Here is a 20,659-nt window from a genome sequence, read left to right as displayed (position 1 = left end):
GACAACTCTACGATCTCTCAGGCCTAGGTGTCACGGGAATTTGGGTGTTGTTAGTGGAAGGGTAAACTCCAAAGGATACGCTTGGTTAACGTTCAGGCACACCATTGTTAGACTGCTTCGAATCAGTTGTCTCGCCAATTCATCCTCGTCATCTTGTTGGCATTTGGTTGAATTACTAGATTCATCGGTTGATAATCTGAAATATAAAATAATATTAACATCGTACGTCAAATAAGCTACATATTAGTGATACGCTCGCCACAGTAACATATTTTTAAAATATTATTTATATAGTACGATACATTTACCTGAATCCTGCTGAAATAAAATGTTGATTAGCAGTTCATTGAAACACAAATACTTCAAAACATAAGGAAAAGAGCATCAAACTTTGATCTTGGAATATTTATAAATTACGGTAAATATCAAGATCAAAATTTGATTTGGTAGATCTTACACTGCAACGCACCATTCTAAGGTGATCTACCCACGTTACGGGTATGAAAATTTTTGAAGCGATTCTTGGACAAAAACTCCTGAATAAACTCCGTAACTCTGATAGTTATTTTAAAGAAAAAATGCTCTAGATATGTATTATGTCTGCCAAAATTCCAGCAGAAATAGCAGAAAAAGGTGCTGGTGGAATTCTTGTATAAATGCATCACTAAATTTCTGAGGGATCCCTGGAGGAATTGCTGAAAGAATTCTTAGAAAAACTCTTGTGTACATCTCTGGAGGAATTTATGGATGAATTACAACTTCTTCAGGAATAAACACATAAAAATCTGAAGAAAAATTCCTGAAGAAAACCCGTTAGAAACAAAAATCACCCTGGAAAAAAAATTAGAGAACTTCTAAATGAATGATTGAAAATGATTTTTTCGAAAGAAGAACCGGAGAACCCTCTGGACGTGTTCATAGAAGGATTCGTTGATTAATTCTTTGAAAAATCCCAAGGAATAGATTGTGCTGTATTTGTTGTAAAATTGGATGAGAGAATCTTTGGAGAACTACCTAAAGCATCTCCGAAAAAAATTTGTAAGAATACCTGAAGTTAGCTATGGAGGAACTTCCGGGGGAACCTCTGGAGGATCTTTCAGAATCTCTTAAACATTTTCTAGTGAAAATTCCAAATTAATGCCTCAGGGTATCTCTGACTATATGGAATAAAACCTAAGGAAACTCTAGAGACATTTGAATTCCTGAAAGAGTTCCAGGAAAACAACTTGCATTCCTAAAGGAGACCTGCAGAGGAATTTTTGAATGTATCTCTGAAATAAACTCTGTATTTTTTTTCCTCGAATTGCATCTTTTGACGAAATCTTTGGAGAAATCCTTGTGAAATCTTGGAGAAATTTCTAGACTTCTTGAGAAATTTCCAGAAGAATTTTGATGGGAATATCAAACAAAAATGTTTGAAGAAACCCATGAAAGAATACATACACGAAAATCCGAAGCAAACCTTGAAGAAATTTCATAAATAATCATAAAGGAATCCCAGGAAGAATTTCGGAACAAAGTAGTTTGAATCATTCTAGGAAATCCTGCAGAAATCTTCTTTCCATACAAAATTCCGGGAAAAAATTGATAAATCTTGAAACAAAAGAATTTCTGGCGGTATCAAAGGAAGTAATCATGGAGAAAATTATTGAGCAGTATGGGAAAAGGAATAAATTCTAAAAAAAATTTTTGGAGGAATCTTCAGAAGAATCGTTGCTGAACTCATAGAACGGATACCTTCAAAAATGCCGCTTCCGTAATAATTACAGAAACAAATCGTGAAAAATTCAGTCATTTGAAGTAATTTCAATAGGGGCTTACCAGTATAGGGGGTGATAAGATTTGGAAATCTTGAGTAACCAGTTCTAATACCATGACATCACTAGACTACCATCTTGAACCACTCTCCCTCGCTGTAGTCAGGGTAAGAATCTTCAGATGACGACGACGACGCCGTCGACCAAGTCAAACAACGACCAGGAGGACGAAAACGGACGATACCGGCAGCGATAGATGCCATATAATCTATCCGGTGCTGGTTGGACAGTCGAGAGCGAGAGAAGATTGTAATATATGAAGCAGGAGGAATATTCAATACCTATACCCCGAAATATGCCACTGCTGTCAAATTCTGCTGCCATCCGGTGTTCTTCCCGGGCCCTTGGCTTGGCCTGTGTGCACACCAAGGAACTCCGAGGCAACTTATTATCAACGATTATGTCGAGGGAAATATGTCAATTAGTGTCTGCCTTCTCGGTTCGATATTGTTCCCTTATTTTGGCAGAGCGAGCAAAATTTCGCCGATTAGAACTGATTGGCGGGGCTGGGCGCTGGGCCTAGGTAGAACGCCTCCAGAACTGACAGACAGAGAATATCCAAGCTGCGATGTGCCGAGCTTAATCAGCGATTGGACAGTATCGTTAATAGGGCTCATATCAAGATGGCTTGTAATTAAATGGCAATCGAACTGAGGGAAATGATGGAAATTATGATGAAGGATTTGTTGGCTGTCGCTCTGACGAACGTAGGAAGTAGGAAGCAGGGTGGAAGGAGAAGCCTTGCCAAAGTCTTCGGTCCATACAAAATTTTAAAATTATTCATGGACACAAGTCTACGAGGAGGGAAAGAGATCTGAAATTACCAAAATTGAGCAATACTGGAGTAGCAACTATGGGTATTCAATTAAGCCCGAATTCAGACTTCGAATATGAATGTGATTAGACTAGTTACAGAGAATTTTCAGCCCAAAGTTGGTTCACGTTTAAAATTTAAAAGAAGAAGAATGTAGTTCACCAACTATTTTGATTTATGTTAGAAAACTTCAACACAAAATTTGTTTTGCTCTACAATGCAAAAGAGCACATTCATCGAATATTGTAGTTTCACTATGACTCAATACTAACCCGGAAAACTTAAAAGACAAATACACCCGCTTTGGCGCCGAAAATCCACGGAAACAACACCCCGAAAAACGGGACACCTCAGTTCGCCGCCACAAAAGCTAATAAGGCGGTGCATTCTAATGAAAAGTAAACAGCACCATCATCTAATGAAATAAGTTTTAATTAGAAAATCGACGGGAATTGCTTCCGGTGTAGGTACTCGGGTCTCCCGGGTGAGATCCTGAGCCCGAGCAGGAAGCACTAGTCGAACCGAACCGAGACACATCGTTCATCGTTTGTTCCGGCGGTGCGATGGTGTTGCGGCATTCCGCCTCATCATAATCCACATTTCTACCGTCTGGAAAACACCTCACGTATCCGACCCACAGGCACATGAAATGAATCAAAATTTAATTCCGCTCGGTTACCTGTCCCACCCGCCGGCAGGCGACCTGGCGTATGCGATATCCCAATAGTAACCCCTCTACGCTATCCAATATCTGAAACTTGAACTCATTGAGAAGCGAATCCACCACCACGGCACCGCCTCTTCGACCTGCAGCAACCCAGCATGCGCGCCTCGACCTCAACCTCAGCCAGGACAAGCTTTGATCCATAAATGAATTTAATTAATTTTCAAAATTTAATTTCAAATCTCTCAGCCCCCGATTTATATCCTTAATCAGAACGACGAGACCAATGCGGTTGTGTCGTTGTTCTTCCATGTTCAGTTCACATGTATGATTGCGTGGCGTAACCTTCCTCGGCTTCGGTGCTTCAACATACCTAACCTATGTCTATGTCGGTTGAAATCAATCCAGGCTCTTACGGAAGCGAGGAGCTGTGCGGAGGGCTTCTGTGAATTAAATTAGGTTTTTGTGACCCATTTTGGTTTAGGAGTTTCCGGGAATGGGAGGTAGGCGTTTAAATAACGCGTTTGACATTAGAGAGCGCTCATAAGTGATGCTTAAATGATTGCGGGAAACGGGAGGTTCGGAGAACGTTGACGGTTTGTTTGACATTTGACATTTGAATAACGATACCCTAAACCCTTCAGTGATCAGTGTGCACTGGAAATGTATGGTCTAGTATATTACGTAAAATTAGACAATATCGAAATGGTTTATGTATTAAACACATATATTTTCATAGGTATCCAGTGAATTTGTTGAGTACCATATCTTTGCTAATATGTTCTGCAGTAAGAACTAGGTTAAAATCTAGGGGTATCCAGTTAGCTAGTTAGGCATGTATGGTAAAGGCTGGGTAGTGGGTATGCTGCGCAATTTAGATCTCATTGTGATCCACTAGCCTCTGTCCAGCAACTCCTATCCCTACCTCCTTGCGGTACCGGCCGGAAACTATGAGCAACCTTAGGGAAGATCGGGTAACCAACCCCGGTGGGAACTTTGGTCGTAGGCTGACAGGGAAGGGGGGTTTGCTTCGGCAAACCTGAGTGTCTGTTCTCCAGGAGGAGCGCCTCACAACAGCGTCTGATCCCCATGTTAGGGGCGGCTGATCTACGTCCGAGTGCCAGGGAAGGACTCTAAGCTCAACTGTGCACTATGGTCCTCCGGAAAGAAGGGGGTTGGTGTCAGGCCCTACAAGCCAGCCGTAAAAAAACATTGTAGCGGGAAATCAGCAACAGAATAATACGAACCGAGACGTGGAACGTGGAGTACGTGGAACTGCCGATCTCTCAACTTCATAGGGGGCTGATCATAAACCACGAAGACCAAAATTTGGCCATCTTAGAACCCCCCCCCTCCACCCTCGTAGACTTTTGTCCACACAAAAATTTTTAAATTTGTATGGAGCGTAGACTTTGGTCAGATCTACCCTCCCCCCAAAAAGTCTACGTGGTTTATGAACGGCCGTGGAGCGGACCTGGTGTGATGGTTAGAACACTTGACTATCACGCCGAGGACCAGGGATCGAATCCCACTCCCGACATACTCACTAAAAATGTGGGTTCTTCCTTCGGAAGGGAAGTAAAGTCGGCTGTTCGAGCCCGTATGAAGTTGATCATCAATATTAACTTCTTTTCTCGATCAGCCTAGATAGCTGTGTAGTGTCGGTAGCGATTGTCTCAATTGGCTAAGAATAACACTACGGACCGCCTGTTCCGGTGGTAAGAATCCACCAACAGGTGACCCCTAATTCATGGTGTGATGCGGCTTTATGCTTACCGTGCCTAGGAATGAATGGCTAGGGGGGTCCAATAAAAACCTAACCGCTAACGGAGCCTGTGGAGTACCAGGGCGCCCTCCACAGTATGTAGCCCTTACTGCGCTAACCGGAGCAATGGTGCAGTGGACCTTGTGTTTCTCCGAGACAATCAGCTGCCCTTCTTTAGTCTCACTTGAGGCTAAATAAGGGCGGGAATATGAAGATGTTGTTAATTAGTTTAAATTTTCACCTATATGGTTTCGCATTATGCGATTTACACAGTGTATTCTGTGTATCCTCGCCTTTGGCGTTTTCCAATCGATACCGATTTGGTTTTATTGTTGCTGTTCTTTGTTGTGCTGTTGTTGCGAAGAGTTCAATCTTACCTAGTTTGGGTAGTGGCTACGGTTAGGATAGCTCAGATCAATCTTCAGCATAAAAGAACAGCAACGATCAATCTTTGCAGACTTATGCAAAATGGTACAGCCCAAGACTTTCGTAAGGGAAATTTCTATCTAGAAAACCTTGTGAACCCGGTGTTTGCCACTTTCAGTAAACATGAAATGGCAAACTCGCGTGTCATGCCTCGAGCCTGTGTGCTTGTCAACAACGCAATAGTTGCTACATTCGTCTCTGAACTAACCACCAGAGATGTATGTGCTATCACAATTGATGTATCTGTTGGAAACCTCAACAGGAAATACGTCTATTGTTCTGTGTATTTACCGCATGATGAACCATCCCCTACGGATGCTATCAAACAAGTCATCGCATACTGTACTTCAAAAGGCCTTCCGCTAATTGTTGGCAGTGATGCTAATGCTCACCATATCATCTGGGGCAGCTCAGACATTAACTTGAGAGGCTCCAGTTTGATGGAGTACTTAAGTAGTACAGATCTTGCATTACTTAACATAGGTAACCGCCCAACCTTCATGGTATCTGCTAGAGAGGAAGTGTTAGATATAACGCTTTGCTCTAGCAGAATTAGTCACGAGCTGACCAATTGGCATGTGTCAGATGAAGAATCTTTATCTGACCATCGCTACATCTTTTTTGAACATTTAAATGTTACTTCGCAAACATTGCGTTTCAGGAATCCTCGGTCAACAAACTGGGATCTTTATACTGATTTGGTTGCAGCCAAATTTCATGGATATTCACCATCTATTGACACTCCAAGTGATTTAGATGATGCCGTTGATACTACAACGACCTTCATCATGGAAGCTTTTGAAGAAGCATGCCCTCTACGGTCTGTGAAGATCACAAGAGGAACCCCTTGGTGGAACTCTGATCTGGCGAAACTCAGGAAACAATGTAGAAAGAGTTGGAACAGACGACGTTCGGCTGGTTCGGAGGCTTTCAGGTCGGCTCGCAAGGCCTACAGGAAAGCTCTCCGGTCTGCTGAATGATCCGGCTGGAAAAACCTTTGTACAAATGTTTCCAGCTTGAGTGAAGTCAGTCGGTTAAACAAAATCCTTGCGAAATCTAAGGATTTCCGGGTGAACGAACTTCGTTTGCCAAATGGCGATCTGACTTCCTCTGATGAGGAAGTTTTGGAATGCTTATTCAGCACACACTTCCCTGGATGTGTGGATATTACATCTTCGGATGATCCTGATGTCTTTTCTTGTAGTTATGATTCTTTTGCTTCGGCTCGGAGTATTGTAACTATAGAATCGATTGAGTGGGCTCTTAATAGCTTTGCTCCTTTCAAATCTCCTGGGGCAGATGGGATTTATCCTATTTTGCTTCAGAAGGGATTTGATTATCTCAAACATGTTTTGAATAAACTACTTGTTTGCAGTTTTGCTACAGGGTATATTCCCAAATCCTGGAGGGATATTACTGTAAAGTTTATTCCGAAAGTGGGTCGTGCGTCGTATGAAGAAGCAAAAAGTTTCAGACCTATCAGTTTGTCCTCTTTTCTTCTGAAATGCTTAGAACGCATTGTAGATCATCACATCCGTGATGTTCATCTGGCCAACGTGCCTCTTCATGTGAACCAACATGCCTACCAATCTGGTAAGTCCACTGTGACTCTTTTACACAAGGTTGTTTACGATATCGAGAAAGCATTCGCTCAAAAGCAATCTTGTTTGGGTGTTTTCTTAGATATCGAGGGTGCCTTTGACAACGTGTCTTTCGATGCCATATTGGAAGCCGCACGGAGTCATGGTATATCTCCAATGATTTCCAATTGGATTCACCAAATGCTCAAAACCGATATCTCTTCTCGACATTGCGTCTAGCAGGGATTAGGAAATTGAGTGTTTGTGGATGCCCCCAAGGGGGAGTCTTATCACCGCTTTTGTGGAATCTCGTAGCAGATACGCTATTGAGGCAACTCAATAATAGCGGTTTTCCTACTTATGGTTTTGCCGACGACTACCTAACATTGTTAGTTGGTGTGTGCATCAGCACCCTTTTCGACCTGATGCAAAACGCCCTTCAGGTAGTTGAGGGTTGGTGTCGCCAATATGGCCTTTCGGTTAATCCGAGTAAAACATCTATTGTTCTTTTCACGGAAAGGCGAAACCGTAATGGCGTTCGACCTTTGCGTCTCTTTGATTCTGAAATCGATGTGACTGAACAAGTAAAGTACGTTGGAGTCATTCTTGATTCCAAGCTTTCCTGGACACCTCACATTGAGTTCAGAATCAAGAAAGCTTGTATGGCCTTCGGGCAATGCCGGCGAACCTTTGGTACAACTTGGGGTCTAAAACCCAAGTATATCAAATGGATTTACACAACTGTGGCTCGGCCAATATTGGCTTATGGATGTCTTGTGTGGTGGCAAAAGGGTGAAGTGAGAACGGTTCAATCAAAATTAGGCCATCTCCAAAGGATGTGCTTAATGGCGATGTCTGGAGCGTTCTCTTCAACTCCTACGGCAGCGCTAGAAGTTCTCTTTGACGTTGCCCCACTACACATTCATCTCAAACAAGAAGCCCTTTCTTGCACTTACCGGTTACGGGTACTCGGTCTACTAGAGGAAACTCCTGTGAACCGCACATCAACTCACACCTCGTTGTTTTCACTTTTGGGGAATTGGGACAAAATTATCCTTGCTCCAAGTGATCTTACAATTGCTTGTAATTTTCCATATAGGACATTTTCCACGAAATTCCTTTCCGGGAAGAGTGGACATCTGGTTATCTGGAAAGAAGTATTTCAGGCGGCATCGTATGTTACACTGATGGCGCCCTTCTCGAAGGTCGAGCAGGTGCTGGTGTTTATTCTCGTGAGCTAAGGCTGTATCAGTCTTACTCACTTGGTAGACACTGCACCGTTTTTCAGGCCGAAATCTTTGCTCTTATGTGCGGAGTGCAATCAGCACTTCAGCAGCACGTAATGGGCAAAGTAATCTACTTCTGTTCAGATAGCCTGGCTGATATTAAAGCACTTGCTTCGGCCACTTCCAGGTCGAAGATAGTTATCGCTTGTCGAACTCAAATCGAGGAGCTGAATTCAGCAAACGCTGTTCACCTGCTATGGGTACCTGGTCATTCTTCCATCGCTGGAAATGAATTGGCTGACGAGCTAGCTCGCTCTGGAGCATCACATGACTTCATTGGCCCTGAACCAGCTATTCCGATATCGAAGTGTTGGATTAAGCTTCAGATTCACACCTGGGCTGTCACTCAACACAGACAATATTGGAATAGTTTAGAGTCATGTCATCAAACCAAATTGTATAGTGCTGAGCCATCTCTACGGGTGGCGAAGTATCTAACTAATCTGTCTAAGCAGAATTGCAGCATGCTGGTCAAAGCATTGACTGGCCACTGCCGACTCAGCTATCACATGGCGAATATTCAGCAAGCTGATTCATTTGCCTGTGATAGCTGTGAATCCGATTATGGAACTTCGTATCATTTGATATGTAACTGTCCAGTTTTCGCGCAACTGCGTTTCCGAGTATTCGGTAAACACTTATTAAGTGAAACTGACTTCAGAAACCTGAATCTTCAGGATATTCTGTTGTTCTTAACTCGCTGTGGTAAAGGCTCTCTTTCGCTTTATGCGTAATTACAGTGCCTTTTTCAGGGCGCTGTTTGAACCCATTGTGGTACGCTTGTGCGTTAGTACCCTCTTCCAGGATATTTATCCTATTTCCCTACCTGTCCCTATCCCCATCCAAATCCTTTTTCCTTCCTTTTCCCTCAGGTAGATGGTGAAATAGGCTGTTATTTTGGCGATGGCACAAATGTCCCAAATGGAGGATAACGTGCCTCTGGAGCCGGCCTTCTGATACCTGATACCTGATTTTGGTCAGATCTACCCTCCCCCCAAAAAGTCTACGTGGTTTATGAACGGCCGTGGAGCGGACCTGGTGTGATGGTTAGAACACTTGACTATCACGCCGAGGACCTGGGATCGAATCCCACTCCCGACATACTCACTAAAAATGTGGGTTCTTCCTTCGGAAGGGAAGTAAAGCGTGGGTCCCGAGATTAACTAGCCTAGGGTTAAAAATCTCGTTAATACAGACAAAAAAAAATGAACCCGTATACTCGCCGATCTACTGAAGGACCGCGGGTTCAGCATCATAGCGCTGCAGGAGGTGTGTTGGTCAGAATCCATGGTGCGAACGTTTAGAGGTAATCATACCATCTACCAGAGCTGCGGCAACACACGCTTTCATCGTGATGGGTGATATGCAGAAACGCGTGATCGGTTGGTGGCCGATCGATGAAAGAATGTGCAGGTTGAGGTTCAAGGGCCGATTCTTCAACTTCAGCATAAGAAAAGTGCACAGCCCACACTCCGGAAGTACTGATGATGACAAGGACCGTCAAGATCATCATAGGAGATTTAAACGCTCAGGCAGGCAGGAGGAAGAATTCAGACCGACGATTGGTAAGTTCAGCGCCAACCAGCAGACGAACGAAAACGGCCTACGACTCATTGATTTCGCCGCCTCCAAAAATATGGCCATACGTAGCACCTTTTTCCAACACAGCCTCCCTTATCGTTACACCTGGAGATCACCACAGCAGACGGAATCTCAAATCGACCACGTTCTGTTTGACGGACGGCACTTCTCCGACATTATCGACGTCAGGACCTATCGTGGCGCCAACATCGACTCCGACCACTATCTGGTGATGGTCAAACTGCGCCCAAAACTCTCCGTCATCAACAATGTACGGTACCGGCGACCGCCACGGTACAACCTAGGGCGACTGAAACAACCGGATGTCGCCTCAGCATACGCGCAGAATCTCGAGGCCGCTGTGCCAGACGAGGTCAAGCTCGATGAGGCCCCTCTAGGGGACTGCTGGAGTACAGTGAAAGCAGCCATCAACGACGCAGCCGAGAGCACCATTGGGTACGTGGAACGGAATCGATGGAACGAATGGTTCGACGAAGAGTGCAGAACGGTTTTGGAGGAGAAGAACGCAGCGTGGGTGATACTGCTGCAGCAAGGGACCCGACAGAACGTGGAACGCTACAAACAGAAGCGCTAACAGAAAACCGGCCTTTTTCGGCAGAAAAAGCGCCGCCTGGAAGAAGCGGAGTGCGAAGAAATGGCTTATTATTGTTATTGGCTCTTTATTATGGGGATTTTCAGCCCGAGGCTGGTTCATCCCCGAAAGAAATGGCTTCGTGTCGCGAGTCGAAATATGCAGGGATAAGGACGGAGGCCTCTTGACGGACGAACGTGAGGCGATCGAAAGGTGGAAGCAGCACTTCGATCAGCACCTGAATGGCGTGGAGAACGTAGGCATGGCAGCCCACGGCAACGGAGGAAACGACGAAGCCAGTGCAGCAGAGGACGGAAATGAACCAACACCCACGTTGAGGGAAGCTAAGGATGCCATTCATCAGCTCAAAGCTAACAAAGCAGCTGTTAAGGATGGTATTGCAACTGAACTCATCAGGATGGGCCCAGAAAAGTTGGCCAACTGTCTGCACCGGCTGATAGTCAGGATCTGGGAAACCGAACAGTTATCGAAGGAGTGGAAGGAAGGAGTGGAAGGAAGGAGTAATCTGCCCCATTCACAAGAAAGGCGGCCCTTTAGAATGTGAGTACTTCAGAGCGATCACTATTTTGAATGCTGCTTACAAAGTGCTATCCAAGATCATCTTCCGTCGTTTGTCACCTAAAACGAAAGAGTTCGTGGGAAGTTATCAAGCTGTCTTCATCGATGGTCGGTCGATAACGGATCAGATCTTCACCGTACGGCAAATCCTCCAGAAATGCCGTGAATACCAGGTCCCAACGCATCACCTGTTCATCGACTTCAAAACGGCATACAACAGTATCGACCGGGCAGAGCTATGGACAATCATGGACGAAAACTGCTTTCCTGGGAAGCTGACTAGACTGATTAAAGCATCGATGGACGGTGAGCAAAACTGCGTACGGGTTTCGGGTGAACTATCCAGTTCATTCGAATCACGTCGGAGACTGCGACAAGGTGACGGACTCTCAAGCCTACTCTTCACATCGCTCTGGAAGGTGTTATGCCACGAGCCGGGCCCAACAGCCGTGGAACGATTTTCACAAAATCCGGTCAATTTGTGTGCTTTGCGGACGACATGGACATTTTCGACAGAACATTTGGAACGGTGACAGAGCTGTACAGCCGCCTGAAACGCGAAGCAACAAAGGTCAGACTGGTGGTGAATGCCTCAAAAACAAAGTACATGTTGGTAGGCGGAACCGAACACGACCGGATCCGTCTTGGTAGCAATTTTACGATAGACGGGGATACCTTCGAGGTGGTGGAGGAATTCGTCTACCTCGGATTCTTACTGACGTGAAATTCGAAGGCGCATCATCAGCTCCAGAAGAAGCTGCGGTCTAAAAAGATTCACCCACGCAAATGCACCATGTACAAAACACTAATAAGATCGGTGCTCCTTTACGGACACGAGGCATGGGCCATGCTCGAGGAGGAACTGTAAGCACTCGGAGTTTTCGAGCAACGCGTGCTAACGACAATCTTCGGCGGTGTGGCGGAGAAGGATGAATCACGAGCTCGCTGCACTTTACGGCGAACCCAGCATCCAATAGGTGGCCAAAGCCGGAAGTATACGGTGGGCAAGACATGTTGCAAGAATGCCGGACAACAACCCTGCAAAGTTGGTGTTTCGACAGATCCGGTTGGCACAAGAAGGCGTGCAGCGCAAAGAGCACGATGGGCGGATCAGGTGGAGTGTGACTTGGAGAGCATCGGGCGTGACCGATGATGGAGAACGGCCGACATGAATCGTTTATTGTGGAGAAATATTGTTGATTCAGTTTTATCTTGAATTTGATGTAATACTAAATAAATGAAATAAGGGTTACGGTCAGGGATTGAGGTCAAGTCGAAGTTGCAAAGTAGACATAAGTGTCCGGCAACTTGCTTCAGCAGCGTTAAATTGAATAGGGTTGAAAATTTAGTTATCCAACAACTAATCAGAAGCTAGACGTGCCTTTTTATGGCTTTATTGAACAGAATGCTGAATATGTTCACAATTTATTCGCTTCGTTGCAGATGCACCCAGCCCAGTAGAATAAAATATAATAACAATGGAAACCTTGCAGCAGTAGTGGTGCATCGTCGACTTCGTTATCTAAGCTACTACACATGCTAGGTGTAGGTGCGAGCCGAGACCAATGAATCGAATCGGTTGAACGGAAACCCGATTTGAATGGAAGCTCCGAACAGAAAAGGTTTTATCTAGTTCAGTGATTTTGTTTAGGATTGGCGTAATGCTCACACGGACCGGGGCGCTGGATGCTGGCTGCTTGGTGAGAACTCATAACGTATGAACGGGTCAAGTTTGTTCGATGCTCTCCGTCCATATGTGCAGTGCAGGACATGATTTAAGAGGGAAGCAGTTCGGGAAATTCCCCGAAGGCATGCCTATCAAACATTGGCAGTTTACTCAGTGCGCCAATAGAATCTTGTACCAACTTTACCAACCCTCTAAGCAGAATACCGTCTTCGAATGAGTGTAATCAGTTTGTACCTTTTATTTCCGCTCTATTATGCTTATCCTTCGACAGAAACGCGTATATCGGCTACCACTTTTAATCGATCTTCTGACACTGAGGAAGTTTGCAAGTTGTAGTCGGAATACGCGTATCTGTCAAAGGATAAGCAAAATAGGGTGGAACTAAAAGGTTCAAACTGATTACACTCATTCGACGACAATAGAATGCTTAGTATAAACGTTTTGAAATTTTAAAATTATTCGAAAAGTAGGTAAACATACCTTATCACCAAACAAAAATTTATACCTTCATCTTTCTCTCAATTGTCGCAAAAACCATTTGCCCCATCGAACAACCCCTTCGGCTAGGTAGTACAGCAGCCTCCATACCCAAAACGGACAAACACGGCCCGGGTTGCCGTCGGGATGAATTTGCGTCAAAGGCCAATGATTTATGTAACAAAATAGCCGAGGCAAAGTTTTCTGACTGCGATTTCACCGGGAGATCGGATCTGCGTTCGTTTATTTGAACCCGGCACCGGCATCGGGTTGCATTTTGTCTCGCGTGTCACCCAAACCCGGGCTGAGGATATGCGCATTTACATGTGGATGTGTGATTTCACCGTTGAATAATCGGGTTAATTCGAATAATGATCGGTTCGGTGAATTTTTCGCGCCGGCCCATTCCAGAAACTGGGAACGCCACCACGCACCGCCCCGGGGAGAGCGCACTACCGATCGACCGCCATTCTATTGTTTGTTTCCCTTTTATGGAACCGGGATTGGAATATTGTTCGGTTTAATTCGGCAACCTGCAGTGATATGATTACCACTTTCCGGCAAATTGTGAGCAATTGGATCGTGATCCGCAGGATGGGTGATTGCAGGGGAAAGGTGAATTCATGGGTGAAGTTATGTCAAAGGCAAATTACAATCATCGATTTTTAAATAATGGATTCAGAAGGAAGTCAGCTGAAAAGCTTTTGTGAAGCTGCATCCAGTACAGGGGATTTGAGTAAATTTTATCCGGAATCAGCTATTGACTATGATAATCGTCCAGCTATGGAAAGTGAAATAAGTGGGTTATTACTGTGCATGCTCAATTTGATATGATTACGGGTCATTTAATCTGATGGGTTCAATTATAACTTCTATTGTAATACAAATATGCATTATTTCATCTGTGAGCTACAAGAAAAGCAAAGAATACCGAATTGTTTTCTGTGCACCTACCAGTCTATCGAACACTATGTTGAATTATTAGAAACAACAGAAACATTTGCTCTGATACTATTTTTAGCACTTATGACTCAGTCATTTTGCAAAATTTAGCAAAAGAACTAGTAATAGTCCTTGCAATAGTCTATGAAATCAACTTACGAAGCTGTACAGCCATCATTATTCTACGAATAAGAGAAATTAATTCGCATTCCCTGTGCTAATGCCAATCAAATTATAGCTTCGCAAAAATTCAACTTACCAATCAAATTGTTTCATTTCTCGTTTCATTGCAGATCTCCGCTCCATCTCGCTCGTTGAATTTTAATGAGGCTATTTTCTTCTTGGGAAGAACTTGGGTTCCAGTGGATAACTTTCCAATAAATTCCCCTTCCTTCTTTTTCATCTTTTATCCCCCTCATCCCTTCTAGCGAATCTACAATAACATAAAAAAAAATTGCCAGCAACAATCGAATCAGGAGTGAAGGCAAAAGAAAAAGAAAACTTTTCCCTTAGCGTACCTCTCGACAACAACTTGTTTAATTTGAGTGCAATCAAATTGTAACAGTAGTGGAAAAATTATCAATCGAAACCGCAGTGTGCAATAAATCGAATCGAGTCGAACCACTCCTCCCACGGAACAAAGATGGCCACCATGCAGCGTCGTTTGGTGCATAAGCAGTTCAACTCGCCGATCAATCTGTACTCGCAGCGCAACATCCAGGAGACGCTGGACCGGGAGCTGAAGCAACTCTCCAACGGGGCCATCGGGTGAGTAACAACCATCCAAGGGGGGGGGGGAGAAAAGACGGGGGATAAAAGTTCAGTTCCTTTTTGCCGCACCACCAACCGACCGACAGATGAATAAATCACGTCCAGCAAATATTTTTCATTGGGTGGAAAATTTTAAATTCAATGAAACTTGCAACACAAGAATGATGCAGTTGCTTCTTCCTGTTCCGCACAATGCGGGCCTGATACGGCTGCCAGAAGCAACCAGTCTGCTAGCCAGCCAACCATCGCCAGCGGGACACCGGAAGCTGTGGGAAAAATTGCCCACGTAAGCCATCCACACCCACTAGCTCTAGTCGTCTATGGTTTGGTGTAATGGAGAAATACGTTAGAAGTGGGGGAAATGGAAATGGTACTACAAATTTATAATATCTTTCACTATAGAGTCTAAACATAGGACGGAAGTTTCGAGCAGCATCATCGCTTTCAAAATGGTTTACAATAAAACTTAGGTTTACATTTTTTGCTAAGCAGTCATTAGAGAAACAAACGATGTTCTTTATTTGCCCGACGTATCGAAATGAGGTTTCATCAGGGGGTAAATTTTTGTATTATTATTTGTTATTGTTTCAGCTAACTGTACCTGTCGGGTCAGATCTAATAAAACGTATTGTCTTATAAGTTCTTATGAGTCCTTGTTGAGCTGTGTCAGTGGATTATTTTCAAAAAAAAAAAAAAAAAAACGGGAGACAAGCACTTGAGATTGTGTGAAGCACACGCTTTTTTTCGCACCGCACTGTGCATGCCGCCAATCCCTGATTATATCCCTATTGTGGCAAATTTGGACCAAAATTTGCTTTATATAACGTATTCATGCCTTTTTCATAGAAACAAGCACAATTTGATTATACATGCAAATTTATCGCCATGTCATCACCGAAATAGCAGTGTAAAGCTTTATCTATTAATTAAGTTATTTAAATTTAATGTTATAATAGAGGGATGTAAACTCAAAAGTCAACGTTTTAGACTTCTGTAGCATAAGCAACTTTTATTCTAGCGTGCCGGAGCTAACAAACATAAAATACATCGAAGGTTAATGGAAAAAAGTAGAAAAAGACGTTATTCAAAACCATATGCTGTATTTGATCAGTGTTATATGACCTATAAATACATATATTTATTTTGAAAATCTATTACGTGTATTCTGTATTCTGTATTCTGTATTCTTGTAGAATATTTCGATTTTCTAAAAATCATTTAGAGGTTCTAATTGGTTGTGTTAATCACCGTTAACTGATATTTATCATTTTTATTGATATTTTTCGGTGAGCCAAAGAAAACACGCCTTTTATCTGTGTGACGTTTCGGCCTACTCTTTTCTTTCAGCCATCCTCAGACAATTCAGATCACCGCAGCAACTTTCACCTCCTATTCTGCTGGGCGATCACGTACCACCACAGTAGAATAGGAGGTGAAAGTTGCAGCGGTGATCTGAATTGTCTGAGGATGGCTGAAAGCCAGGAGTAGGCCGAAACGTCACACAGATAAAAGGCGTGTTTTCTTTGGCTCACCGAAAAATATCAATAAAAATGATAAATATTTAGAGGTTCTGCCAGGGCAATTTTTAAAAAATTACCCTTTTTCATAAAAATTTTCAAATATATAAGCATTATATTTTTGTATTTTTATGGACCTCAAAGCATTTTTGAAGAGTATAAGCTTGTGAGAACTTCAGGGCGATCACCATTTTGAATGCTGCCTACAAAGTGCTATCCCAGATCATCTTCCGTCATCTGTCACCTAAAACGAATGAGTTCGTGGGAAGTTATCAAGCCGGCTTCATCGACGGCCGATCGACAACGGATCAGATCTTTACCGTACGGCAAATCTTCCAGAAATGCCGTGAATACCAGGTCCCAACGCACCACCTGTTCATCGACTTCAAAGCGGCATACGACAGTATCGACAGTATCGACAGTATCGGCTTCCTGTGAAGCTGACCAGATTGATTAAAGCAACGATGGACGGTGTGCAAAACTACGTAAGGGTTTCGGGTGAACTATCCAGTTCATTCGAATCTCACCGGGGACTACGATAAGGTGATGGACTCTTATGCCTACTCTTCAACATCGCTCTGGAAGGTGTGATGTGACGAGCCGGGCTCAACAGCCGGGGAACGATTTTCACAAAATCCGATCAATTTGTGTGCTTTGCGGACGACATGGACATTATTGCCAGAACATTTGGAACGGTGGTGGCAGAGCTGTACACCCGCCTGAAACGCGAAGCAGCAAAGGTCGGACTGGTGGTGAATGTCTCATAAACAAAGTACGTGCTGGTAGGCAGAACCGAACACGACCGGATCCGTCTGGGTAGTAATGTTACGATAAACGAGGATACTTTTGAGGTGGTGGAGGAATTCGTCTACCTCGGATCCTTACTGATAGCTGACAACAACGTGAGTCGTGAAATTTGCTGGCGCATCATCAGCGGAAGTCGGGCCTAGTATGGGCTCCAGAAGAAGCTGCGGTCGAAAAAGATTCACTCACGCACCAAATGCTCCATGTACAAAACGCTAATAAGATTGGTGGTGCTCTACGGGCACGAGACATGGACCATACTTGAGGAGGACCTGCATGCACTCGGAGTTTTCGAGCGACGCGTGCTAAGGACGATCTTCGGCGATGTGCAGGAGAACGGTGTGTGGCGGAGAAGGATGAACCACGAGCTCGCTGCACTATACGGCAAACCCAGCATCCAGAAGGTGGCCAAAGCCGGAAGGATACAGTGGGCAGGACATGTTGCTAGAATGCCGGACAACAACCCTGCAAAGCTGGTGTTTGCAACTGATACGGTTGGCACAAGAAGGCGTGGAGCGCAGAGAGCACCATGGGCGGATCAGGTGGAGCGTGACTTGGCGAGCATTGGGCGCGACCGAGGATGGAGAGCGGCAGCCACAAACCGAATATTGTGGCGTACTATTATTGTTGATTATGTCTTGTCTTAATGATGTTGAACAAATAAATGTATGTACACTCCCGTTCAAAAGTTTGGGGTCACCCCCTCAAAAACATGTCATGTTTTTAGGCCCATATCTCCACCAATTTGCGTCCGATTTCAAAACCCTAGGTTTCATTCAAAAGATAATAAGTCAAAGAAACTTTGAACATGATTTAAAAGCGACTTTTTCAAAAAATTTTGTATGTAACCTAACCCAAAGTTGCCAAATTTTCTAAAAAATGAATATAAACTTACGGCAGTGTCGCTGGAAGTTAGGTCGACCAAATTTTAAGATGAGAGCGGTAATATGACCCATTTTCTATTAGCTTTCAACTACTTTTTACAGAACTTAGCTAAACAATCTAGAAAAAAAGTTATTAAGTAAATTAATCCTTGATGTCATCGACCAAAAGTTTGGGGTCACCCCTCAATATGATGTATCGGCCAAAAGTTTGGGGTCACTTTCGTAAAACATGGAAAAGTGATTTGGTGATATCTTCGTCATCTATAGTTCAATTTTAATTATTTTTGGCTCATTTCAAAGATAATTAACTAAATTTACGTTTGATGTCTTCAACTTAACGTATTTAACGATGACCCATGACCATCCGCAAATAAAGGGGGACATGCGATCAACTGCGCCACGAACTCGGGCACTCTGGAGAGGAATTCCCGAAAAAATCACTGCATAAATTTCTAAAGCAATCTTTCGAGGACTTCACGAACGAACTATAGGAAAAAAATACGTAGTAATCCCTGCAAAACATATTCCGAAAGCAGCACTTAAAAACTTTCCTCAATTCGGGAGTATCATAATTAATCTCTAAAAGAATTACTAAAATTTATCGTAAATAAATCGCAGAAAAATTAAAATTAAAAATTCCCTGTAGAAAATATAAAGGTATGCTTGGGTGAATTTTTGAAGATATCACTGGAAAATCTCCTGAATCCCTGGAAAAATTTGCAAAACAATACTCAGGGATCCCAAATGGAATCACCCAGATGATTTCCCGAAAGAAATTTTGGAAAAAATCCAGAAAGGACCGCTAAAGGAATTTCAAAAAAATCACTAGAGGAACCCCGATAGAATCCCTGGAAGAATTTAGCAAAGAAATCGCAGGTGAATGGATATTCGAAGGAATTTTGGGAGGCATTTTCGAAGCAATCTCTAAAAAATCCCAAAGAATTCTTGGTGAAATTTCGAAGAATTTTTCTAATAGTTGGAAAAATCTTTGTATGAATTATTCCTGGGAGAATATTTCAAAAAATTCCAGAAGCAATTCCTTTACTGGAAGAAATTCAGCTGGAAGTTCTGGAGGGATACCTGAGGGGTGTCCGTGAGGAATTTTAGTAATAACGACGGCATAAATTTCTTTGGGAATTCCACGAATGAATATTCACAGAAATCCTTGGAAGAAGAATTTCTTGAACAATATTTTGAGGAATGCTTTGAAAAATATCCGGAGGAATCCCTGGAGAAATAATGAATAGGTGAGTTTATTCCAGAAGAATCACTGGAGAAATGCTTGAATAAAATTGTAAAGCAATTCCAGTAGGAATCTGTGGAACAAAAACCCCTAATAAAATTCTCAAATACATCATTGAAAACAAAAATCTCAGGACCAACCCTGAGGAAATTCCTTGTCTTAATTTCCTTGCGGGATTCCCATACAAATAGCTAGATAAATTGTCAGAACAATCCTTCGAGTGAGTCAGAGAAGTCCCAATCTGGCCAAAACTTCTCTTGCATAGCTCTTAAAAATCGTTTTTTGTATACTATCAAAACGTGGTGGTGAAATTCCAAACCCGGTAGTGCTCGTAGTCCTGAACAATTTTGCCTTCCTATCAGACTTGAAGATCGTGCAATACCTCATTAAATTCGTACCGGAGATTAGTATGAACACTAGCGCCATGTGGTGGTAACGTTTGGAACTGGAAGTACTTGTAGTCCTGAACAACTTTGCCTGCTATATCCCACCAAAGTCGCACCGGAAGTCACTATGTACACTAGCGCCACGTAGTGATGAAATTTGTAACTATGTTCTTCATGACTTGGAAGTACTCGTAGTACTGAACAACTTTGCCGAAGATCGCATCTTCCTATCTGGCTTCAATCTCGTGCTATATCCCACCAAAGTCGCACCGGAAGTCACTATGTACACTAGCGCCACGTAGTGATGAAATTTTAAACTATGCTCTTCATGACCTGGAAGTAGTCGTAGTACTGAACAACTTTGCCGAGGATCGCATCTTCCTATCTGGCTTCAATCTCGTGCTATATCCCTCCAAAGTCGTACCGGAAGTCACTATGTACACTAGCGCCACGTGGTGGTGAAATTTTGAACTATGCTCTTCATGACCTGAAAGTACTCGTAGTCCTGAACAACTTTGCCGAATATCGCATCTTCCTATCTGGCTTCAATCTCGTGCTATATCCCTCCAAAGTCATACCGGAAGTAGCTATGTACACTAGCGCCACATGGTGGGGAAATTCGGAGCTATGAAATCCATCACCAGGAAGTGGTTGTTGTTCTGAACAACTTTGCCGAAGACAGAGTGTTGCTATCTTGTCGAGGTTCCGAAAGAACTCGCTACAAAGACATGGTACTCACAATCAATCCGGGAACAAAGCGGAACCGGAAGAAGTTAAAAATGTGGAACTAATGTTTTCGCCTGGTTCTCACCGGAAGGTGCATGAAATTCCAATCGGCTTACAC

General features: G+C 43.4%; 1 protein-coding gene across 1 annotated transcript in view; it reads left to right on the top strand.

Moving 5' to 3' along the window:
• LOC109413053 (uncharacterized) overlaps positions 1–20,659 on the top strand; it is a 554,573-nt gene that overhangs the window by 35,853 nt on the left and 498,061 nt on the right. Inside the window, exon 2 of the mRNA XM_062854506.1 lies at positions 14,639–14,978. Within this exon, the coding sequence (XP_062710490.1) occupies positions 14,854–14,978 (125 nt within the window). The 5' untranslated portion in view covers positions 14,639–14,853. The remainder of the gene's footprint in view (positions 1–14,638; positions 14,979–20,659) is intronic.

Source organism: Aedes albopictus, chromosome 2 (assembly GCF_035046485.1).
Source record: "Aedes albopictus strain Foshan chromosome 2, AalbF5, whole genome shotgun sequence".
NCBI lineage: Eukaryota > Metazoa > Arthropoda > Insecta > Diptera > Culicidae > Aedes > Aedes albopictus.
The sequence above is the reverse complement of the archived record's forward strand: the minus strand, read 5'-3'. Positions and strand labels throughout refer to the sequence as shown.